Source organism: Chrysemys picta, chromosome 8 (genome assembly GCF_011386835.1).
Source record: "Chrysemys picta bellii isolate R12L10 chromosome 8, ASM1138683v2, whole genome shotgun sequence".
Lineage (NCBI taxonomy): Eukaryota > Metazoa > Chordata > Testudines > Emydidae > Chrysemys > Chrysemys picta.
Genome location: NC_088798.1, coordinates 27275779 through 27299308, shown reverse-complemented (window position 1 = coordinate 27299308; position 23530 = coordinate 27275779). Strand labels below are relative to the sequence as shown.

Here is a 23530-nt window from a genome sequence, read left to right as displayed (position 1 = left end):
TTAAATTAGTAGGAAAACTAGTCAGAATAATGAAGAAAAATTATGCTAAAACCTTTGATTGAAAACATGATTTTAAACATCTCACTAAGGTAAAATTCAACTTATGTTGTATTGAGTTGCACAACTGCATCAGGACTAATGTTATCTGAATACATTACATGTCCAAAGAGAGCTGAAAAGCCATCTACATTTTCATACTATATTTAAATTTATTAGATTCTCATTCAGGCAATAGCTAAAGATATTATATTTTAAATATTAATGCCATTATCCTACTAGAGATATTTTATTCTAGGTAGCAGAAATTCCTGGAGTTCAGAGAATTCTTTTATTGACAGATTATGCTAATTTTATTTGACAGTGGTTTAATTTAGTTAACAATTAGATTGCTTTTTACCCTAACTTGTAAAAGTTGCTATTTGGACACAATGAGAAATACTAATTCCAGTGCATTTCCGTATTACAATATATTACATCTTCTCCCATATGTTTTACTTTTAGCTTGAATTACTAGCTTACAGTTTACCAAAAGTAGTTCTTCGAGTAGTGTTCGAAGTGGAGCACCCACAGGGGGTTTATCTCGAAGAACACCAGTTACTGCGTAAGGTAAATAACCTTTCCATATTTTCTGTCAATTTTAGCCTAAAGCTTCATTTAAACCCACCCACCCCAAGCCCACGTTAATTAGAAAATTAGCTTGTTTAGATTTGTGTCATTCTAATGGTGATATTGTAACTAAAAACCCTTTTCTAAGCTTGGCAGGCTAGCACAAGGAAAAGGGGTTCATTTAGTCATGGTATCTTCCCTTGAAAAGACCTTCTGCCTATTGCCTAGTGGTATGGCTGTTAGGCCTCAACTCCACATTGCCCCTGGCCATGGCATAGGCAGAGCAAGTCTGGGGACTGATGGGCTTCAAAGACAGGTCAGGTCCCAGGCTGGCTTCTGCTGGCCCATGCAGGACATACCTCTTCCCAGCAGCAGCAAACTCCTCTTCTACTGCCCAGCAATTGGTTAATTTTAGTTCACCAGATTCTAGAGTAGATGTAAAGATTCAGGTGGATGGCAGTTCACTGAGTTTAGCCTACTGTTCTATTTGGGGTCATGACGTAATTTTACCCTAAGCAGCATCCTAGTCATTGGTGGTGGTTTGTTTTTTGCCTTCCTCATTTTCAAGGTTCTGCAGTTAGGACTAATGCTTAGTTTGTGGGTTGAAGGTAAAGGGGCTTACTGATTATGGTTCCTCAGGATTTTCACTGGAACTGAGCAGCATCTATAGGGGTTGCTAAATTTGGTAGAACTAATAGTAGTTTTGCTACTGTCTTTTTAAATTTTGCCAATTTAGCAGGAGTCTGTTGCAGCGAGGTCAGGTTCATATACCCCTTTCTCACAATGTGGGTGCAGAGTTGAGAAAAGTTAAAGCTAGGGCATAGAGGGGGGAAAGGGGCATAGTGACAGGCTGTTGCATTCAGCTTTAATACAAAACAGCCCTACCTCCATTAGTGGCTCCTTGGCAGAAAGTTTGGTGAGGGGAGAAAAGACTGGTAGCGATTGTGGCTAGAACTCTTCTAGTTTTGGATGGCCATGGGCATGAGCATGTGTTTGGGGCCTTCACAAATGTTACATACATCTAGTATGAACTAGATATGCTGGATAACCTTCAATTCAAGTTAAAACGATTAATAAATTTGTGGCCATCAGAAGCCTGCAAGTCTAGCTTATGTGGCTGTGTATTTTTGGGGCCATTACACATGGCAAATGCAATGTGGTCACAGAAAGGATAAAAACTTTACTGAAAAAAATCTTTACATATCTTTTGCATAGAAACGGTGTCAATTTGATTTCACTGGGAACATTTCTGAGTCTAAAAATCATAGTCTCAAATATGCATTAAAAATGTTACTGACTTGTATTTCTGTTTCAGATTTAACCTATAAAGGTTAGTAAAGTTTTAAAATTATGTTCTTGCTTTTAAGCTAAATTATTGATGAAACTTATTAAAAAACATTTCCCATAAATAGAGAAAGTCAATTTCTATAGTGAATGGGCAAGTTGATTGAACAAGGTTTTAAAATGTGCTCGTGAAAGACTGTAATTTTACAGAACATGTGTTTGAGAGTTTTTTTTCCAACACAAATTTGTTTCAACTCTTATCTGTCAAATACTATTAAATCTAAGTCATCTAAAATTGAAATGTTCCCAGTGACTGACCTTGATTAAGTGTTGAAGTGCTGTTGATGTCACCTGAGATAAAGGAAGATTCAGATTGTTTTCTCACAGTGTCGTTCCACATCCTTCTTATACGACTCTGTTAACGTAAAGCAGTGAGACATAAACATTGTATTTTAGGGCACAAACAGATTTTCTCCCTTTCATCTGTCATCATGTGAAGCATCTACATTGCTTCTTGCTCTAAACTAAATAATTTCTAAACTAAATGGCTCCTTTGTTATGAAAAGTCTAGTCTACTAAATTCCAATTAGATAAAACATGATGGTATCCTTGCCAGTTCCATAAAAAAATAAAAAGAGAATGTTTGCATAAGAACAAACTGAAAGGAAATGTTTAAAAAGAAATCAATTCTACAATACAAAACCATGTATTGCCACCTAGATCATTATAATGAGAAGACAGTTAGTGCATATGAATGGAACATGTCTCAGTAGGCTTTTGTAAATAAGGTTAATTAGAAGATGCTGTCAAAGTCTTTGTTACCTGAGTGCCAGAGGAATAGCGAGCGCTAGTTCTTGTTGTCGATGCCTTCACTGAATTGTGGGGGCTCTCAGTTGGTAGTCCGCCACAGCAATAGGAATGTCGGAAGCACTTGCCATATTCCTTACGTACCTGTAGATGAACAATGGGGATATTTAAAAAAAAAAAAATAGATGCACAATAAATATCTCTCTTGAGATAAGGATGTGACCAACCATCGTCTATTAATGAATTTTAAACAAATTCCTTTATGGGAGACACACAAATTCAAAATTTTCCTCATTTCAATGCAGCTGACCAGCTTGTCATTCAAGTTATTTATAGTTATTTAAAAAGGCCTCCTATCATAGATCAATATATGTAAACCAGGTTACTGCACATCTATGTTTTTGTACAGTTCTGTGAGTAATTTCTTTTTAATGGAATGACTGTTTTGTGCAGGAATAAATAAACATTCTTTGATAAACTGATTAGGTTTGTATTTTTTCCTCTTCAGACTTTCCAGTCTTTAGTTTTTAGTGCAAAAATATTGAGTCCAGTTTTTGAAAACTGCCCTAATCTATGCAGAATGGAAACCACGTCAGTGAAGGCTGCAATAATGTCTCAGTGCCAAGTTTTGGATTGTAGAATCCAGGCCATGAGGTAACTCAATAGAACTACTGTCAAGACACAAGAATTACAATCTTTGTTGCTATGTATGTTTGCTGACTCCAGGAAGTTTGAACTCTGAAACTTCAATTGTTTTAAATGAGATTTTTGTCTGAATAACAATTAAGAAAAGCTGAGTAATAATATCAAAATTTGGCCTATGATTAGTTACCTTCTGTTTCTATATGAACGTCTTCATAATTAGATGTATTGATGTTTATTAATATTAAAGTCATCAGAACTATTTTACAGAGTAGTTCTTTCCCTAAAATGTGTTCACTGACAACTGGTTCTAAGTAATTCTTATAGCATGCACATATCCTGGCAGCACTGCATGGATCAGTAAAAGACATGTTTCTGAAAATTTTATCCACCAGGACTTTTCCAAAGTCAGCTGGCTGCTAAGGCTCCTAATTTCCCAACTTTCTTTTCAAAATGGAACTTGGGCTCCACAGTCACCTAGACACTTCTGAAAAGTTTATCTGTCCTGTGAATGTACGTGAAAATGAGAGAGCGAGATTGTGTGAGAAAAGGTAACATTTTCATATGTAGTACTGAAAATCCATTAAAAATTAATAAGGTTTTTTTCACAGACCTCAGGCTTTGCTTTCAAAACCCCAAGTCTTTTATTCATAGAATACATAGTTTTACCGTGATGCTTTTATAAAAGCATGAGCAGGATGCAAATTTGACTACTCAACTTAAAAAATCAGTTTTTTAGTCAAAGCTTGAATTTTATACAGAGATACCAACTTACATATTTTGTAAAGGAAAGGTACACTGTATGTATTTTAAATGAACTCATCTATACCATACAAAAATATAATCACAGATACATATTTAGAATGGGGTAAGTTCATGAAAATGTAAAGTTCTGTATCATTAAATGACATAACACCTAAGGAAAATGTATTTCTGAACGTTAACGGATATTAAATGCTCTGAAATACTATAACAGGGACAATAGCAATCAAAGTTGTATTTTACCCAAATACCACACTCCAGGGCTGGTTTTGCCTAATGCCTATATTGCTGTGAATGTATATTATCTGTCAGTACTGCACATTCCACTGTCATTATTTCTAAATTACAGCCTGTTCGAAACTGATGGAAGTAACAGCACTATCATCGTGTCAGGACTGGAAACATAATAGTTTTCTCTTCCACAATTCTGTATCTCTGTTCAATTTAGTGACCAACTAGTAATAACAGAATAAAAAGACTACATTAGCTATGCAGACAGGGACAGGATGATGATATCCAGTGAAAGGCACTGAAACTTTTAAACCTTAAATGGTAGCCTTAGCATTCTTTCAGGTATAAATCTTCTTGATCTAGATTAAGTTTTTTCATACTTGACTGGCACTTTAACATTGCTTGACTCCACTTAATATAGAAACAATGCATGATAGTAGAAAATAAAACAGCAATGTGTCTTTGGTTTTCAAATCCTATATAAGTGGTTAAAAGTGGTTAAAAAGGCAAAATTTTAAGATATCCTAATTTAGAAATTATTTGCATCTTTACTATGTTTACAATTTTCCCTCTTTTCTATATTCAATCCCATCTCTATGGTTTTCCCTTTCTGAATGTGTAAGGATGTGCTGTAGCCAACTTGATAAAAATTTCTCTTTTTATTCTGGCTCTCTTCCTAAAACATGTTATAACAGTTTGCATGGAATTAAGAAACACACAAAGTTAAATGGTGAGCATGCACAATTTAAATCACAAGAATGATACTTTGCACTTAGCACCCTTTTCATCTAAGGGTCACAAACCACTTTACAAGCATTGAGTTAATTAAGTCCCGTGAGGTACATGTAACAGGAGCTAATGATTACAAGTTCCAAAATGTAAATTGGTTAAAATATCTAGTGGCTAAATGTCTATTGTAAATTTGCTAAAATTATTTCAAAATGGTTACATTTAAGAGAAGATAATGACTATAATTTTTCATTTTACACCTCTCCCCCCCCCACTCCCTTTATTACCATGTCCTTCTTACCCTCATTTGGTATACGACTCTGACGCAGATTGTAAGCTCTTTGGTACAGTTGCCATTTTTTTGCTAGAGTAATACATATACAATAACCACACAAACATGGGGCAGCTCAGGATATTGTTAAAAGGATATTCAGCTTTAAACCTGTAGGCTGACACATGGACTCTTGCCCCAGGGTCAGTAGTTTACATGAATTTACAAGTGAGCCCACTCCACAGTCTTTGGGCCAGTCAACATTTTTTAAAATACAAAAATTGTCAACTTTGGAAAACTCCCTTCCACCTCACATACTACCTACCACTAATGACCACATTTTTCTACCATCTGTTGGTGTTCAGCATTAATTTGGGGGTCTCAGTTGATTCTGAAATGAACAGTTATCCACACTGCAACCCTCACCCATCACCACTGCTACTACTTGGCACCTCTCAAGAGAGAAGGCAAGGACCTTTCACCGATATAGAGGGTACACTACTCCCTCAACTCCAGAAGTGATCTCCTGCAGCTTGAGACACATCTAAACTGAAAATGAGGCTCTGATTGCAGCATGAGTAGGCATACCCAACTAGCTTTAATTTAGCTGCCATGGCTAACATTGGTAGTGAGGAAGTGGTGGCGCAGCGTTCAGCAAGGACTAACTTCCCCAGTCCAGGCCTGCTGGGGACTCTGGGTACGTACTCAGGTTGCTGGCCCACACCAGAGTCTGTGCCATTGTGTCTTCACTGCCACTGTTACCCACAATAACTAGATTAAACTAGTATGGATATGCCTACCTACATTGCAACCACACCTTCATTTGCAGTGTAGCCAAACCCATTGACATTGTAAGTGACTGGAAGGTTGAACAGCCATTGTTTGATGCCTTAACTCAGTGGTGGGCAACCTGCAGCCCATCAGGGTAATCCGCTGGTGGGCTACCAGACAGTTTGTTTACATTTGCACGGCCACCCGCAGCTCCCAGTGGCCATGGTTCGCCGTTCCCAACCAATGGGAGCTGCGGGAAGTTACCTATAGTAACTTTCATCCAAGATTCTCAGACCACTTTAAGAAACATTAACTAAGCCTTGCAACATCTCTGAACTATTAATACCCAATGTACACTTACATGAGTCACAGAGTCGTTAAATGACTTGTCTAAGAGCACACAGCAAGTTATTTACTGGAAACTGCACCAATGGTTTCTGATTCCCAGTTCCTTGCTATTGATCTAACACTAGAAGACAGGCCTTCCCTTGAAATTACACTCTATCTCCCATTTTTCTTCATTGCTATTTCTTTTCTAAAAATATTAGGCTACTGAAGAGGTATAAACCATGTGTGTTTGTTTTCAGTAACTTACTTTCTTTTGAAGGGCACAATGAAAGATGAAAATAAACATTCCCTGGAAAGCATTAAATACTGTGAAGAGATATGTCATCACAACCGTCTCCTCGTTGATAAACAGCAGGCCAAATGACCATGTTAGGCCAAGAAGACACAGGAGAGCAAATGCACCCAAGACCCAGGACCTGTAAAAGAAAATTAATTTTAGTAACACTGCTGATAAAAATGCATACCGCGAACTCCAATATTAACATTTCAGTTGCTGCAGTTGACTTTTACTAGGTTCACATTCAAATGCAAAAAATCCTTGGCTTTAACCTTTCCTCTATTAAAAGAAAGAACAATTCCATTTGGTACTTTCAGTCTCCAGTGGAAACAGCAACAGTAGATATGACCTTTTTTTTATTCAAGAACTGCACAAGATGTCAAAACTATTTTAAAATGCAGAGGTGTAGCACAACCCCCAGCTACCCCACTGCTTTATCTGTATTTTTACAAAGGAGATTGAGAAGTCTAGCTTAACCACTAACCGAGCCCTATATTTTGAAGAGTGGTGCTTCCATGTGTCACCAAATAATGTAACAAATACACAAAAGTTAAACAGCAGAGTAAAAACCTAGAGCCTAAAGCTTTAATATTCTGGTAAACTAAGCTAAACTAAGGCTAAGTGATCTAACTTCCACATGAAGGAGCCTTGCTGAAATGTGACAAAAATATGGATACATCCACAAACTAAAGTCTTTGAGAGAGATTCCAACATGACTAGTTTAAGGAAAAAGGACAGAGAACAGCACAGAATGAAGGGGAAAGGGATTTTAGTCAGTGCATTCCACATCTAACTAATGATCTTACTTGATAAATGGTTTATTATCTTCATAGCTAGAAAGCATTATAAGCAGAAAAGAGAAACAAAATTATTAGACAGAATTGTAACAGAAATTAATATGAAAGCATTTTTGTATTTTATATAAAAATTAGTCAAAATTAGGAAATTCAAAGTGCAGAGGCAAGCAATTTAAAATCATAAAGGCATAAAATAGTTAAAAATACTTTAGCAAATTAGATAATTCCAAACTAGTTAATTAAAATTAAGGGTGATCCACAATATTGACGGCGTTTGTAAAATTAAAAATATCATGCTAGGAATTTGTTAATGTAGGGTTCTATCTTACCCAGGTAAGTCCGTATTATAGTAGCCATCACAAACACGGTAATTACTGGTGTGGATGAGAAGACAGAAAGAGGAAAAGGAAGAAAAGAGAGAGATGCTAAAGATTAGCGCTCTCTCTCCTCATGCAACATGCAATGAAGCTGATACTGACCTATCTATAGCATCTGGTTTGCAATGTTAGCCTTAATGTAAACCTATCTTGGCCATTTTCAGTATTGAAAACAAATTTGTAGGACCTTTTCACAACCAACCCTTAATGTTCTAAATTACACCATCCCTTCAAAGAGTTTATAGCAACAGCCTTCAGTTTGAAAAAAAAACCACTAAAGAGAATACACTAAAAGACTATCACAAGACTATCACAGCTGTAAGATTCTTATTAATTACGTAACACTTGCATTACTCTCCAAAAGGGATACTGAAATACAGCACCAATATAAAGTAAACATTTGTTCAATTAGCATGAAAACAACAGATAATCTGTAAGTTAACAATAGTAATGGAGTCATTTCTCTTGGGAGAACTGGATTACAAATGAAAACTGCTCAGAATCCCTAAAATAAAAACGCTATTTAACAAAACAAACTTAACATAATCATATCAGCCATGCAAATAGGAACATCATTTTGAACTACATTTTAAATGCAAATGAAATTGTCACTTTGCTATAGAATTTCTGTAAAGATACTGAAATAATTTCTTGGCACTAACTGCAGGCCGAAATGATCTAATTTTGACCAATGCCTGTGACATTATGGTAACAATGTAAGGAAAGCAGGATTGGTACTGTTTCTTTCTAACTGACATTTGTAGTTGCTGGGAGACAAAGCCATGTGTTCCTAATGGAGAGTAGCTTTCAATCAGTTCAGTAATCAGAAAATAATCATAATTCTCATACTTGAACACAAAGCACTTACTTAATGTTTTCCAACCTGCTAGAGTCTGGTTTCAGAGTGTTTGAGTGCTTCACCATTTTGCACAATGTGATCACCAGGAAGATAAGATTCAGCTGTCAAAACAGATAAGAAAGAAATTAAACTACTTTAAGTAACAGGTTGAGTAATTAGGATGTTATTGACTTAAAAAAAACCCCTCTCGGTTTATTTTCAAGTATATTTAGGTGACTGGTAATGGTATTTGGAGTGTTTCACCCCTAAGATGCTGGTTCAAATGTGGACAAAGGGTAACATTTTCAAAGTCCCAATTTTACTCAAAATCTAGCCGCACCAAAAGTCACTACCTTCTCATACAACCTGCATTTGCCATATTTAACCTGTTGGTCTAAATTTTACATTTTCGGTTTAATTCTGCCCTATTGGACATCAGTACCTAAAGTTACACTAATCTCCGCCTTACCTGCTCCTGTTTCACCCATTTGTCCCCCCATGTTTTGCACCTCATTTTTGTTCTTGTTGCTACCATTCTTCTTCCCACTTGCCACCACTCCATCCTTCCTTCCCCCTTGAGCCCTTTCCTCCTCTCACTAGTTCCATCCCTTCTACACCTACCCTTCTTCATTCCTTCTTGCTTTCACAGGTACTACTCTTGTCTGGAAAACAATTTTTAAAAATTGTTCCACTGTAACAAATGAAAAACTTAGAAGACACAACAAGGGCACCTAATTTAAACCATTGTGTAGCACAGTCTACTTTCTCCATCCATTTTATTGTCTGGATATTGACACCACAAGGAGAATTGCTTCCATGTGGCAGCCTCACACTTTCATGGAGAGGGTTTCCAGCTATTGAGACTGATGGATTGGACTTCCTCTGAACAGGATCTCTTTAAATCCATCCTCCATCCAAAATCCAGGCTCCCAGATGGAGGGATGCTGGATTGGGATGGCTGGTCCTGACTCCATTCTGTGACAATAGGTTTGGAGATGGCAGTAGGTAAATGTACTGGCGGGAGGCCATCTGCAGAGCCATGGTACAGCAGGATTGTCATGGCCACCATGGTATTATTAAAGTCAGTATCGCCTTGTCCAACTTGATGTTTCAGAATATGTGAGGTAGGAGGGGGATGACAGGGAAGGAATATATCAATAAGTCTGACCACTGCACTAGGAAGGCATCACCTCTGGAGTTGTGCCCCTGTGTGTCTCAAGGCTGGGCACTTCTTGTTTCCCTGGGTGGCAAAGAGGTCCCATGAGGGGAATACCCACTGACAAACTATCCGCTGTACCACAGATGTGGAGTTCACACTTGTGATCCTTGTGAAAATACCCGCTGAGGCTTTCTGCTCAGAATTTCATCGTTCCTGGTATGTGCACTGCAGTGAGGATGATTTGCTGGTGGATGCACCAATTTCAGAGCTGGATAGCCTCCCTCCAGAGTGGTACGGACCTCACTCCCCTCTGTTCATTTATACATAGATGTTGTCCACCCTGACCTGGGCACGAGTGGATTAGAATTGCTTGCACACCTTGTGGCCACCCGCAGTTCAGGAAGGTTGATGTGGAATGTGCCGACCAGGCCATGGGTGGTCAGGCCTAGTGGTGAAGGTAAGAGTTTGGTATATCATTTTGAAGTGAGTGCCAGGGTGGGAAGAGTCCAGGAAATGAGCTGAGAGTCAGTACCAGTGAGACAGAAGCCGAATGCCAAAACTGGAGGATCAACCAGACTTGTAAGCCAGAGGCAGAGCTGGGGGAAGTCTGAAGCCAGAGGGGAGCAACGGCTGGAGGAAAGCAGGAGCAGGGATGGGAAGCAGGCTGGAACAAGGGCAAGTACAGCTGTGGATGTGGTATGTGTTGAGCAGCCACTAAACTGCTGTGGGGGCCAAGCTTATAAGAAAGACTGCTACACTAGCAGCCAATCAGAGGCTGTGCCCACTCAGAATTCTAAGATTGCCTAGCAGCGCAGTTAATTAGGGAGCAGGACAGTAGTTGTGCCTAGATGGTCCAGGAACCTTGACCTATGTAGTTGTCCAGGTGCATTCCCCTGCCTCGTAGAGACACGTCTATAATGAGTGCCTTTGTGGGAAGGGAGGGAGCAAAGGGAACCATCACACAAACAATGTCCTTCTCCCCCCAGGTAAGAGGTGTCCAGATGCTACAAGGAACTGAGACTCTCTTGTCCAAGGAATCCCTGTTTGAAAGGTAGACTTTTCTCAGCCAAGCCTGGATACTGTACAAATGTAGCCTGGATAAAGGGGGTCACATAGGTGCGTGCTACCATGCAGGACCAGACTGTTGTCTGAAGACTGAGATGAATGCTGAGGTTCTCATTATGAAGAATCTGTATAGATAGGGAAATATACTTCAGAGTTGCTGGGGCGAAAGTGCATAGCTTTGTAAAAACCCTTGGGGCCACTCCAAGACCAAAGGGGAACATCTTGTACTGGGTTTAGTCTCTATAGCCACCCAAAAATGCAGGATGCCTGTGCTGCGGGAATGTCTTTATGAAAATAAACATCTTAAATCAAGAGTTGCAGATCAGTCTCCTTTGTTCAGGGAGGGGATTAGAGCAACTAGGGTAATCATCCTGAATTTTATGTGGTAGATGAAGACATTCAGATGCCTGAGGTCCAAGATGAGTCTGCAGCTCCCTTTCTTTTTGGGGATCAGGAATTGTTTGGAGAAAAAGCCCTTTCCCTAATTATGGCCTCTCCAGCCCCTAACTGAATTAGGCAGTTGGATCTGGACAAGGGACGATAGTGGAGTGGTGCGTCTGCCGCACTGTACTCTATGGTGCTTTCTTGGTGGCTCAGAGGGCCTCTGGTAGAATGGCCATGAGACTGGTTGGAATCTATGCTGCAGCACTTTAGAATATTGTCTGCAAGAGGTGGGGCGCATATTCGCCAAGGAATGGAGAGTGGCATGAGAGTCTTGGAGTGAGTGAAGTGACTCACTGGTTTTCTCCCTGAAGGCTTGTTAACCTCAATGCGGAGATCTTCTACCAACACCTGAACCTTTCTGGGGAACCCCAATGGCTGCAGCCAAGAAACCTGCCTCAACTACTGACATCACAGGAAACTGTGTCCGCTATGTCCAATGACAGCTGAAGGGATGACCTGGCCATTAGATTTCCAGAATAGCCTGGAATTGGGGCCTGCATTACTAAGGTAATGTATTGGTCAACTCTTGTGGTAGTTCATGACGTTGTATTTTGACATAAGCATCCAGTAGTTCTTGATATGGAAAAGTAGACTGGCTGAAGAAAAGTTCTTTCTGGCATCCTTATCTGAAGGAATGACCCTTGACTGGTTAATCACTCTGCTCTGTGACAGCTTAGAGAACCAGAGAGTTCTGGTTTGGGTAAGAGAACAAATATTCTGCCTCCTTAGGGGGAACAACATACTTCTTTTCAGTTCTCTTTGGGGTAGGGGCCCATGTGACTGAGGTGTCCTTAGCTGGCTCCAAAACAGCCTCGTTCATAGGAAGTGCCACTTCAGAGGGTGCCACTGACAAGAGAATGTCCATGACCATGTGGGGAGAAGGCAGGATCCTGAACCTCTTCCAGATCTGGGGGGTTTCAGTATTCCTCCAGAGAAATTCCTATTACCGCTTGTAATCATCTTGAGGAGGGGGGAGACTGGTATCATCACTTGTCCACAGATGAAAAAGAAGCCCTTGGCAGATTCAGATGTACCGTCTGCTTTGTTCTTTTGCCTGCCCTAGAGAGGGCTCAGGCTCTAGCACTGGAGGTGATTTCTGATGAAATCTGTGCCCTCGGTGTTCAAAATCTGGGACTCGATAGTAAGGGTCTCAAGTGCTCCAGTATGGCCAGTAGGTGGGTTCACAGGGATGGGGTCAGGTCCCATGGGGATTGCCATTAATCCCTGACTGTTCTATATGAGTCCTGGGATGAGGCTTTGGTAGCTCTATTCAGGTTGACTTCGTGTGTGAAGACCATTGGTGGAACTGGCACTACCAACTTCTATACTTCCACAGAGTAAGAGTCATACAACTCAAAGGGGGAGCCATCAGTACCAATTGTCTTCTGGCAATGCGGCTAGAGGTATTCCCTGGAAAGCAGGGTCCTGATGATCCTTGAGAAGGGCGTACTGAGTTCTGATCAGAGAATTGGAAGAAGTCATTGGTATTTGATCTGTCAGTGCAAGCCAGGGCAGATGGTGAGCACTTTCTTACTTTCCTTACACCCCTTTGAGGACAATTTTGGAGCACTGGAAGCTACCAGCACTGTCAGAGCTGGCTTGTGCACCCAGTGAACTCCAAGAGCACCCCCCTCTGTGGCATGGAGTCTCATGCAGTCCCGAGGGAAAATGCAGCTCTCTTCTTTGAGGACTTATGAGCCAACTTGTTTGCCTTCTTATGAGTGTATTTCTCCTTGTCTTCTTCATGCTTCCATTTTGCAGAGTCCCTGAGCCTGTTAGGCTCCAGTCAATGAGGCGAGAGCAGGAGGTCAATCTGATCAAAGTCTCACAGAATGCTTCATCTGGTTCCTGCAGAGTCTGAACCCCTGAGACTGCCTAGTGCAAGGGGAAAAGGAGATCTCTCACTTTGATGGGATGTATGATTCCTCAGTGCAGTAGAGGCAGTTCTCATGCAGGTCACTTACTGGTAAGTCCCACGGGTGAACAAGGTAAGACTTTAAGCGTGGGACCTTAGGCATAAGTGTCCTGAGTGTTGGGAAAATTAGCTAATAGGGGCCAGGGTTCCCCCTCGGTAACTGTGAGACTACTCACTAACAAAATACTATTAACAATAATAAACTATTTACAGTTTTATTAGTTAGAGATTCAAGCAAGCTAGCAGGCTACAAACACAGGAGAGTTCGGTCCCAGGCTGTGAGCAGTTGAGGCAGTAGGTCCATGTCATCCCTTACCACTTTGTTGAGAGCATGAGGAGGTGAACGGCCAATGAACAGACCAATGGACACTACTATTGAAGAGTTTCCAGTGCACGCACTCCCACAGTGAATACCCATAGGGACCAGCACTCGAGGAAAACTGGCAGGATTTCACCCTATGATTCTTTGAACATGAGAAGTCTAATTGCCAGTTAGGCATCTAAAATGTGGAAAAATAAAAGCCTATATTTATAGAGTAAGGATCTCGTCCTGCAATGATAGCCAAGCAGTCAAGTCCCTACCCCTGAGCCCACACAATGTTCTAATAGGGCAACAGGACTTCACGCAGGCTTTGCCTGTATGGATATCATTTCAGAATCGAGACTAATGTTACCAAATATCTTCTCAATATTTATTAAAATTTAGAAAATAGAACTGAAAAGTAGTCCAGTATTTTACTGAAGATGATATCGTTGTACCATGGTAGATGAAAAAGAACCTTAAAAATAAAAAGCATTAAAGTACTGTACTTCAAGACAAAGTAACTATGACAACAGACCATATGATACTTGTTCTCCACATCTCTGTGAAAAATGATATAATTTGAAACATCAGCAACAAAAGAACACTAGTTCACCATCTGAAAAAGGATTAAAAAACATTGGCTCTGTATATGCACTCTGTAACTATCAGAAAATTATTCTATCTGTGCAAAAACTGTAAGTGGCATAGAGCTAACCTTGGGGAAAGACACATCCCCTTTTATCTCACTCACCTCCTATCATGAAAAAAGGGGTTCAGTTCTTTTAAATAATTTGCTGTTCTGGGTGTATTCATTTTATTACATAATACACCAAGCAGAAAGGACAGGGGAACATGATGGAAAATAATTACTTTTAGAGTAAATGGCTTTAACTCCCTTCCTATTGAGGGAGGTGTGGGTGCATGCACGAGAGAGAATGAACCAGATATTTTGCTTCTTTTCCACTAATCTGTATCAGCTGTTATCCAGATGACTCAATGCATTTGAAGCTGTTGTTTTAAAAAGAGTCAGTCATCCTAAATACTGAATTTCTTAATATCAATAGAAAATTTAAAAATAAATCACATTCCAATGCATAAAATCCACAGAGGCCTATCAAATTACAGGGTGAGTTTTGTGTTTGCACTTCTGAAAAAAATGGGCTTCTCTCTAGCCTATGACAATTCAACCAATGGACATGATGCTTTTTGCTTTCACAACTGCTGCATTACATTACACCGAATTTTCCACCTGTCTCAAGAAAATCAAACATTGACCCAAGTCCATCTATTTATTCTTTTATCGTTCTAAATCAATCTAACCTTCAACTGATCTATATCTATTCTCCTCTTCCTCCATAGAAAATATGGGACACCCAAATTCTTGAGTTAGTGGTTTCATCTTTTAGAGTTTGACATTCTCCAGTAAATACCAGTAAGTTATCAGTTAATACATATCTGCTGTCAAATAGATTAAAAAAAATTATCCTTTAATGAGATCCAAATCCAGTTGGTAGATGTGGTGCTGCAAGCCAAACTAAGGAGAGGCCTTCATCTTGGGTGGACTTCAAAGAACTCAAATGCACAGGCAATATGTGATAATAGGTTCAAAGAGTCTTGGTGAACAACAGTACAGGCCCTCAGGATCTAGCACAGCTTCACATTAAGTGAAAGTTCATTTGATGTCACCAAAATTTTGCATCTTCTTGTGATTAGCGGAGCTGCTGAATTCGGAAGGCTTCCACCATTTTAGGCAAAGTCTTATGGGATTTTGGATTCCTAAAATCAGAATCCAAACTCTAATACTGATTTGGCCTCAAATATCAATTCTAACCCAAAGTCTACATCTAAATACCACCTCCTTAGCTCACCTCTAGCTGTATTACCTATACATACATAGGATGATTCTCAAAAACAGTCAGCATTGGGCTAACTCTGGGAGCTGGGGTGGGTCAGTTCTTTTTAAGTGTCTAAATATGAATTTAGGAGTCTAACTAGCCAACAAGGTTTGAAAATTCTGCTTTACATGAATAATGAGTAAGTCCACAGATAAATTTGAGAGAATTATAATGTAAAATCACTACATGGCACAGATAGGTGATAGGAAGAAACGTTGCAAGGTTAATTCCAGTCCCCTGCACTCGTGGCAGGATTAATTATCTAGACCATTCCTGACAGGTGTTTGTCTAACCTGCTCTTAAAAATCTTCAATAATGGAGATTCCACAACCTCCCTAGGCAATTTATTCCAGTGCTTAACGACCCTGACAGTTAGGAAGCTTTTCCTCATGTCCAACCTAAAGCTCCCTTGCTGCAATTTAAGCTCATTGCTTCTTGTTCTCTCCTCAGAGGTTAAGAAAAGTATTTTTTCTTCCTCGTCCTAGTAACTACTTTTTACATGCTTGAAAACTTTTATCATGTCCCCTCTCAGTCTTCTCTATTCCAGACTAAACAAACCCAATTTTTTCCATCTTCCCTCATAGATCATGTTTTTTAGATCTTTAATCATTTTTGTTCTTCTTCTCTGGACTCTCTCCAATTTGTCCAAATCTTTCCTGAAATGTGGTCCCCAGAACTGGACACAATACTACAATTGAGGCCTAATCAGAGCAGACTAGAGCAGAAGAATTACTTCCTGCGTCTTGCTTACAATACTCCTGCTAATGCATCCCAGAATGTTAGCTTTTTTTGCAACAGCGTTACATAGTTGACTCATATTTAGTTTGTGGTCCACTATGACCCTCAGATCCCTTTCCGCAGTACTCTTTCCTAGGCAGTCATTTCCCATTTTGTATGTGTGCAACTGATTGTTCCTTCCTAAGTAGAGTACTTTGCATTTGTTCTTGTTGAATTTCATCCTATTTACTTCAGACCATTTCTCCAGTTTGTCCAGATCATTTTTAATTTTAATCCTATCCTCCAGAGCACTTGCAACCCCTCCCAGCTTGGTATTGTCTGCAAACTTTATAAGTGTACTCTGTATGCCATTATCTAAATCATTGATGAAGATATTGAACAGAACCGGACCCAGAACTGATCCCTGCGGGATCCCACTCGTTATGCCCTTCCAGCATGACTGTGAACCACTGATAACTACTCTCTGGGAACAGTTTTCCAACCAGTTATGCACCCACCTTATAGTAGCTCCCTCTAGGTTGCATTTCCCTAGTTTATTTATGAGAAGGTCATGCGGGACAGTATTTAAAGCTTTCCTAAAATCAAGATGTACCACGTCTACCACTTCCCCCCATCAACAAGGCTTGTTACCCTGTCAAAGAAAGCTATCAGGTTGGTTTGACATGATTTGTTTTTGATAAATCCATGCTGACTATTACTTATCACCTTATTATCTTCTAGATGTTTGCAAATTGATTGCTTAATTATTTGCTCCATTATCTTTCCAGGTACAGAAGTTAAGCTGACTGGTCTGTAATTCTGTGTTGTCCTTATTTCCCTTTTTATAGATGGGCACTGTATCTGCCCTTTTCCAGTATTCTGGAATCTCTCCCATCTTCCATGACTTCTCAAAGATAATTGCTAATGGCTTAGATATCTCCTCAGTCAGCTTCTTGAGTATTCTAGGATGCATTTCATCAGGCCCTGGTGACTTGAAGACATCTAATTTGTCCAAGTAATTTTTAACTTGTTCTTTCCCTATTTTAGCCTATTCTGATCCTACCTCATTTTCACTGGCATTCACTATGTTAGACGTCCAATCACCACCAATCTACTTGGTGAAAACTGAAACAAAGAAGTCATTAAGCACCTCTGCCATTCCACATTTTCTGTTATTATTCCCTCCCCCCTTTATTGAGTAATGGGCCTACCCTATCCTTGGTCTTCCTCTTGCTTCTAATGTATCTGTAGAATGTTTTCTTGTTACCCTTTATGTCTCTAGCTAAACTGATCTTGTTTTGTGCCTTGGCCTTTCTAATTTTGTCCCTACATACTTGTGTTATTTGCTTATATTCATCTTTTGTAATTTGATCTAGTTTCCTCTTTTTGTAGGATTCTTTTTTGATTTTTAGATCATTGAAGATCTCCTGGGTAAGCCAGGGTGGTCTCTTGCCATACTTCCTATCTTTCCTACGCAGTGGGATAGTTTGCTCTTTGCCCTTAATAATGTCTCTTTGAAAAACTGCCAACTGTCTTCTATTGTTTTTCCCCTTAGACTTGCTTCCCATGGGATCTTACTTACCAACTCCCTGAGTTTGCTAGTCTGCCTTCTTGAAATCCATTGTCTTTATTTTGCTGTTCTCCCTCCTACTATTCCTTAGAATCATGAATTCTATCATTTCATGATCACTTTCACCCAAGCTGCCTCCCATTTTCAAATGCTCAACCAGTTCCTCCCTATTTGTCAAAATCCAATCTAGAACAGCCTCTCCCCTGGTAGCTATCTCCACCTTCTGAAATAAAAAATTGTCTCCAATACATTCCAAGAACTTATTGGATAATCTGTGCCCTGCTGTGTTATTTTCCCAACAGATGTCTGGGTAGTTGAAGTTCCCCATCACCACCAAGTCCTGTGCTTTGGATGATTTTGTTAGCTGTTTTAAAAAAAATCCTCATCCACCTCTTTTTCCTGGTTAGGTGGTCTGCAGTAGACCCCTACCATGACATCACCCTTGTTTTTTACCCCTTTTATCCTTACCCAGAGACTTTCAACAAGTCTGTCTCATATTTCCATTTCAATCTCAGTCCAAGTGTATACATTTTTAATATATTAGGCAACACCTCCTCCCTCTTTTCCCTGCCGGTCCTTCCTGAGCAAGCTGTACCCTTCTATACCAATATTCCAGTCATGTGTATTATCTCACCAGGTCTCTGTGATACCAACCATGTCATAGTTGTGTTTATTTACTAGCATTTCGAGTTCTTCCATCTTATTCTCATACTTCTTGCATTCATATACAGACATCTAAGATACTGATTTGATTTGATATACAAGAGCGAGGAAGAAAATTATCACAAACATTTTTTAAAAAATCTCTATCTATAAAAATGTCACCATTCTAAAATCTAATATCTGAGGACTTTACAGAGCAAGTTCAATAATCTATGGAAAGCTGGGTATTCTCTCGTTACCAGTACAAAGAAGTCTTGTTTATAACCCTGCAAAATCAGAAGACACTGGACATTAAAATGATGCCGCACTGAATACTGTCTGTCCTGCACATCAGACCAGTGTAATTTTGAGGGAAATATTTTTGTCTCAAGTTGATTTAAAAAAAAAATTGTTATAAGCTGCAGAGAGGTCTGAAAGACTAGAAGGAGTGCTAAAGAAGATAGATAAGTGGCAGAATGAAAGTCAGGAACATGACAAATACAATTTATCACATGTCTTTCAGTGCCACATTTATCATGTGTGTACATATAAAAACACATATCTACAATATATATTTATATACATATAATGTGGATTTGTGTTTGTGTGTGTGTGTATATATATATATATACACACATATATATATATATATATATATACACATACAGACATATTAGTGAAATAACGTATTTCAGTATGAGTAAAACGACCACACATTTTTCCTGTATTGATTAAATAGAACATCTGCGGAACCTTTGTTTAAATAACCTTTACCAGGCGAATTTATTAGTTCCAGCTGTGATGCTCATACCCCAGTAGTCCTGGCTGAGCAAGAGTCTAACCAACTTCATCCATCTTCATGGTATGAATGAACATGGAGCTAAATAGAAGTCAAAATATTCGGGCTTTTCTGACCACAGATTATGGGAGCACACTGTTTGTTTTATAGCCATCAACCTGCTCAATTGAATCCTGCCTGCCTGAGCTTAGCAGCTTAAAATTCATTCCACACAGCCTGCAGTGCTGACATGGATATGATAAGACAGAAGAACAGAAACACCACTCTGAAGTAACCTAGCTGAACTGCACATGTTCTGACCCTTTTTGTCCTCCCTGGAGCTTTTGTTACCTGGCAAATGCAGCTCTAAAACTGTTTGTGTATCTCCAGATCTTTGCTCTTAGCCATGCAGAAGCCTATTTCTCTCAGGGACTGGCAGCCAAAGAGGTGTTCTCTGAAGAAGGCTTCTAAATGAGTGTGCAAGCTGAACTCTTACTGAACTGAATTAATTATTAAAGATGCAGATGGAACTGTCCAAATGATGAGAACAGCTCCTGATGTGTCATGATCCAAGCTTTCATTAAACCATTTCAGGCATACTAATGGTTTCCCATCGCTCATTACTTACATGCTCTTTTCTCATAGATATAATGACCCTGGTGCCCATAGGCATGACAGTCTATGGAAATACTGAAGTTGAAAGTTTTATGTCTTCCTCAGAAGGCAGTTTTCCCTCACAGACCCCCACGTTGTCGTGTATAGATTTTAATGCAATTGGAAGGATGGATTTAACCACAGAGAAAACCTTGTAAATTAAAGCAGCAAACAATATTGTCTCAGAATATGCATATTATTTCATTAATAAATATCATAAGAGAGAATTTAAACCAGTAACAGATGTTGAAAAGATTACAAATATTAAGCTCTTTCATACCATTGATAATGAATACCCTACTCTACAAACATGGCTCTTCTCTGGTTACGTTACACATGAGATTATTTTTCAGCCATTACTCATCTGCCTCTCTTTTTCTCTCTCTCTCTCAGTTGGACGATTAGAGGGCAAAGCAATTGCAGGAGAAGAATTACTCCCAGGAACTATGTTGTGATTGCTACCTGCTGTTTCATATTTGTGAAGTTGGGAATACTGCTCCCAAAGGCCTTTAGCCACTCAGTCTAAATGATTTGCTGGAGGATAATAATATCATGGCCGATAAATAACAGTGGACTCTGACTGTACATGGTCAATATAATTTAAATGTCCTTCACCTCTGTTCTCACTCTGACCTGATTATGAGGAAATATAAATGCCCTCAGCAAAGTCCCCTTCTAGTCCCCTCAAGTGAAATATTATATAAAACAGAGAGAAGTGATCTAGATAGTGCTTACAGTAATAAGTTAAACAAAAACAAACAAAAAACACTGGTTATAACCAGACCCTAAAGCACTGACTAGCTGAACTGTATGACATCAGACTTAGAACAGTTTTCTTTAAATGATCACAGCAATCATGTATACAACTTCTCCTATTGGAAGAGTATGACCTACTGTACTAAAAATTCCGTTTAAATATAGTTGAAGACTTAGTACTGAATCAAATTCCAAAGTGGGAGGGATTTCCTTTTCTTTAAACTTGCTTAAATAGACTAAACTTTGTACTACATTCCTAGTTGCTTGACCACATTCCTCATACCTCCAGGAGACTATTATCTTTCTGTCTCTCTCTCTCTCTCTCTCCATACATACACTTTGCCATTTGAAAAAATAAAAGGAAATTTTACATAACAGATCCTTACAGCATTGTGACTGTATCTTTAAAATGAAGCATCTATTTGCACATTGTGCACCTGTCCTTTCTTAAGTGTCCACGCTTCATGGGTTGAAAAAACTCCATTGTTTAACCGAGGTGGCCTTCTAATAAACAAAGAGTACATCTGGAGATACATACATCTGGAAATACTTCAGCATGATATCTTAAGACAGGATAAATCACCTATCAATAGGCTTGGCAGAATTAAATTTTTTAAAAATATAATTTTGACACCAATATCGATGTTTATTTTAAGCAGTTTTTTCTATTTTTACCTATTTAAATGTTTACAGGTATGGTAAGTTACGGAGTGGGTCAGACAATAATTATTTAATGACAGTAGGCATTGAAATTCAAGAAGTTAAGGCTTAATAAATGTTAAAACACAGATTGTCAACATTATGTGTCAAAATATACAAAGTGAATATCCATAAATCAAACTCAGTTCTCAAGGAGATTTTTATTACTTTGACTAGCTACAAATTTTGATTATCATCAATGGAAATATTTTTGGGGTTGGTCTGTGTGTCCAGTGAAATTGACTTTTACCAACATTTGATAAAAATCAAATCCTTCCAAGCCTACCTATCTTGGATGGTCTTGCACATCTTTTCACTGTAATTCGTAGATTCAAAATGCACCAATTGTCTTTCACATTCTGGGGCAGTGTAAATCATAAGATAAAAAAAATGTGCTTAAATAATTCACTGTATAAATCAATAAAAGGCAGGAATTTAAAAATTAAGGCTGACAAACTATCCTTGAGGCTGAAAAAAATATGACAAGACTACAAAGCTCGAATTAGTGAAGGGAGTGTCAGAAATTTTAATTTCTTGGCTTTTGTCAGTTTTTGTCACAACCATGGCATTATATAAATGCACAGGATATGGTATTTTACTGCCGTAGGTTTCTAAAAACACTAATAAAACCCACTTCACTGTTCCAAAATTTCAAAGTTATGAACTCTCTCTTATGTACCTACAGAATATCAGTGCACACTCAAGCACAGCTGGACCTTTCAGAGCTCTGACACGACAACCATAAAGTTGAGTTGTAAATTCATTTTGAACATCCTTTTCTTCCAAATTCTTACACCTGTATTTCCACCAGTTTGCATTAACTGCAGCAGATCTTCCCCTGGCTGAATATATAACCATGTTCTATTTATTGTAAAGACTGGAATGGTTCTAGGAATGGATAATGAATGAGTTAACCACTACATTTTTTATATAAAAAAAATTATATATACAATTAAAATATTTCCACCCACTGGAATGACTCGCATGGATTTTCTATTGGGTTCACAATACACTGATTATTATTTATATAAAAAACATGTGAGTGTTTTATACATAGTACAGATAACATAGATATGCATATGGGGAAAAACACTTACAAATATATACACACATATAGCATATGTATGCAGAATTATTAGATTGAATTATTTACCCAGAGGATTGGAACTTCTGTTTGAGTCATTCCAGTCTGTTGGATAAATACTTAGTTACAATTTTTGAACGTGTACAAAACCAACTCAATAGATGGTAGTAGTAATAATGGCCCTTTTGTAATCTGTATTTAGTACTATATTGATCTGTCATATGACTGCCATATCAATATGACCTTCAGTATTAAAATAATAAGGACACAAAGAAGAAGCAAAGAAGCACCAAATGAGTTCTGAACATTAATAATTTGATCAGAACTATATTTTAAACATTCTTTACAGTCCCTTGTTCCCATTATAAATTTGCCTTAATTATTTTCATACAAAACTCTGAGAGTAGGATTTGTAATGACTGATGTTACTCAACCTTCACGACGCTGTTGCTCTTGTAAAATGAGCAAAAAGGGGAAGGAAAGGGGAGGTGGGGGGTCGGAGGGAGAAGGAAAGCACTCTTACCAGAATAATGAAGGTAACAGGCCCAATGAAACTCCAGATAAAATAGTTATCTACGTGGAGCCAGCAACTGTGATGAAAAAGGCAATGAAAGTTAAATGATTACACTGGTTCCTGAATTGTAAAAATGGAAAGTGCAAAACCCATCTTAAATAATCCTTGAACAGGTGTTTCAATGTGAATACACAATGAGCCAACAACAGTGAATAGTACCATCTCAATCATGGCCATTCCCCCCTTAGCTAGGGCTGTTTTCCTGGGTTCTCTTGAACAAGATTGTTGATCATCTGCTCTGGTTTTCTCCTTACATACCAAAACTAATTTAAAAACAAAAAAACAAACAAAAAAACCGACCTCTCTCTTGCTCTCTTTTTAGGTTCAGTCAAAGTTTTTGCTATGGACTGATGAAACCTGACATCAGTAAATGCTTTAGTTTCATAGGTTTTCTATGTAATCTTCAAACTTTGCCTTTAACTTTATATCATAAGCAAAGTGCTGATCCCTGAAGAATGCAAGATAAAAAACGTTCAGATGTCATGTTTTGCTACAAAACAGTATGATATAAATAAAATACCCCATCTGGGAGTT

General features: G+C 38.6%; 1 protein-coding gene across 38 annotated transcripts in view; it reads right to left on the bottom strand.

Annotated features, from left to right (window-relative positions):
- ADGRL2 (adhesion G protein-coupled receptor L2) overlaps positions 1-23530 on the bottom strand; it is a 470630-nt gene that overhangs the window by 6322 nt on the left and 440778 nt on the right. For 19 of the 38 annotated variants that reach the window (XR_010589664.1, XM_065554079.1, XM_065554094.1 and 16 more), the window contains 7 exons: positions 22946-23012; positions 8771-8862; positions 7855-7899; positions 7535-7561; positions 6699-6867; positions 2713-2841; positions 2209-2305 (listed from right to left, as the gene is read on the bottom strand). Coding sequence is in view for 36 of the 38 variants with exons in the window: in XM_065554079.1 (XP_065410151.1) it covers positions 2209-2305; positions 2713-2841; positions 6699-6867; positions 7535-7561; positions 7855-7899; positions 8771-8862; positions 22946-23012 (626 nt within the window). In the remaining 2 variants the exon portion in view is untranslated. The remainder of the gene's footprint in view (positions 1-2208; positions 2306-2712; positions 2842-6698; positions 6868-7534; positions 7562-7854; positions 7900-8770; positions 8863-22945; positions 23013-23530) is intronic. The other 19 variants (XM_065554105.1, XM_065554111.1, XM_065554112.1 and 16 more) reach the window with 3 other exon arrangements.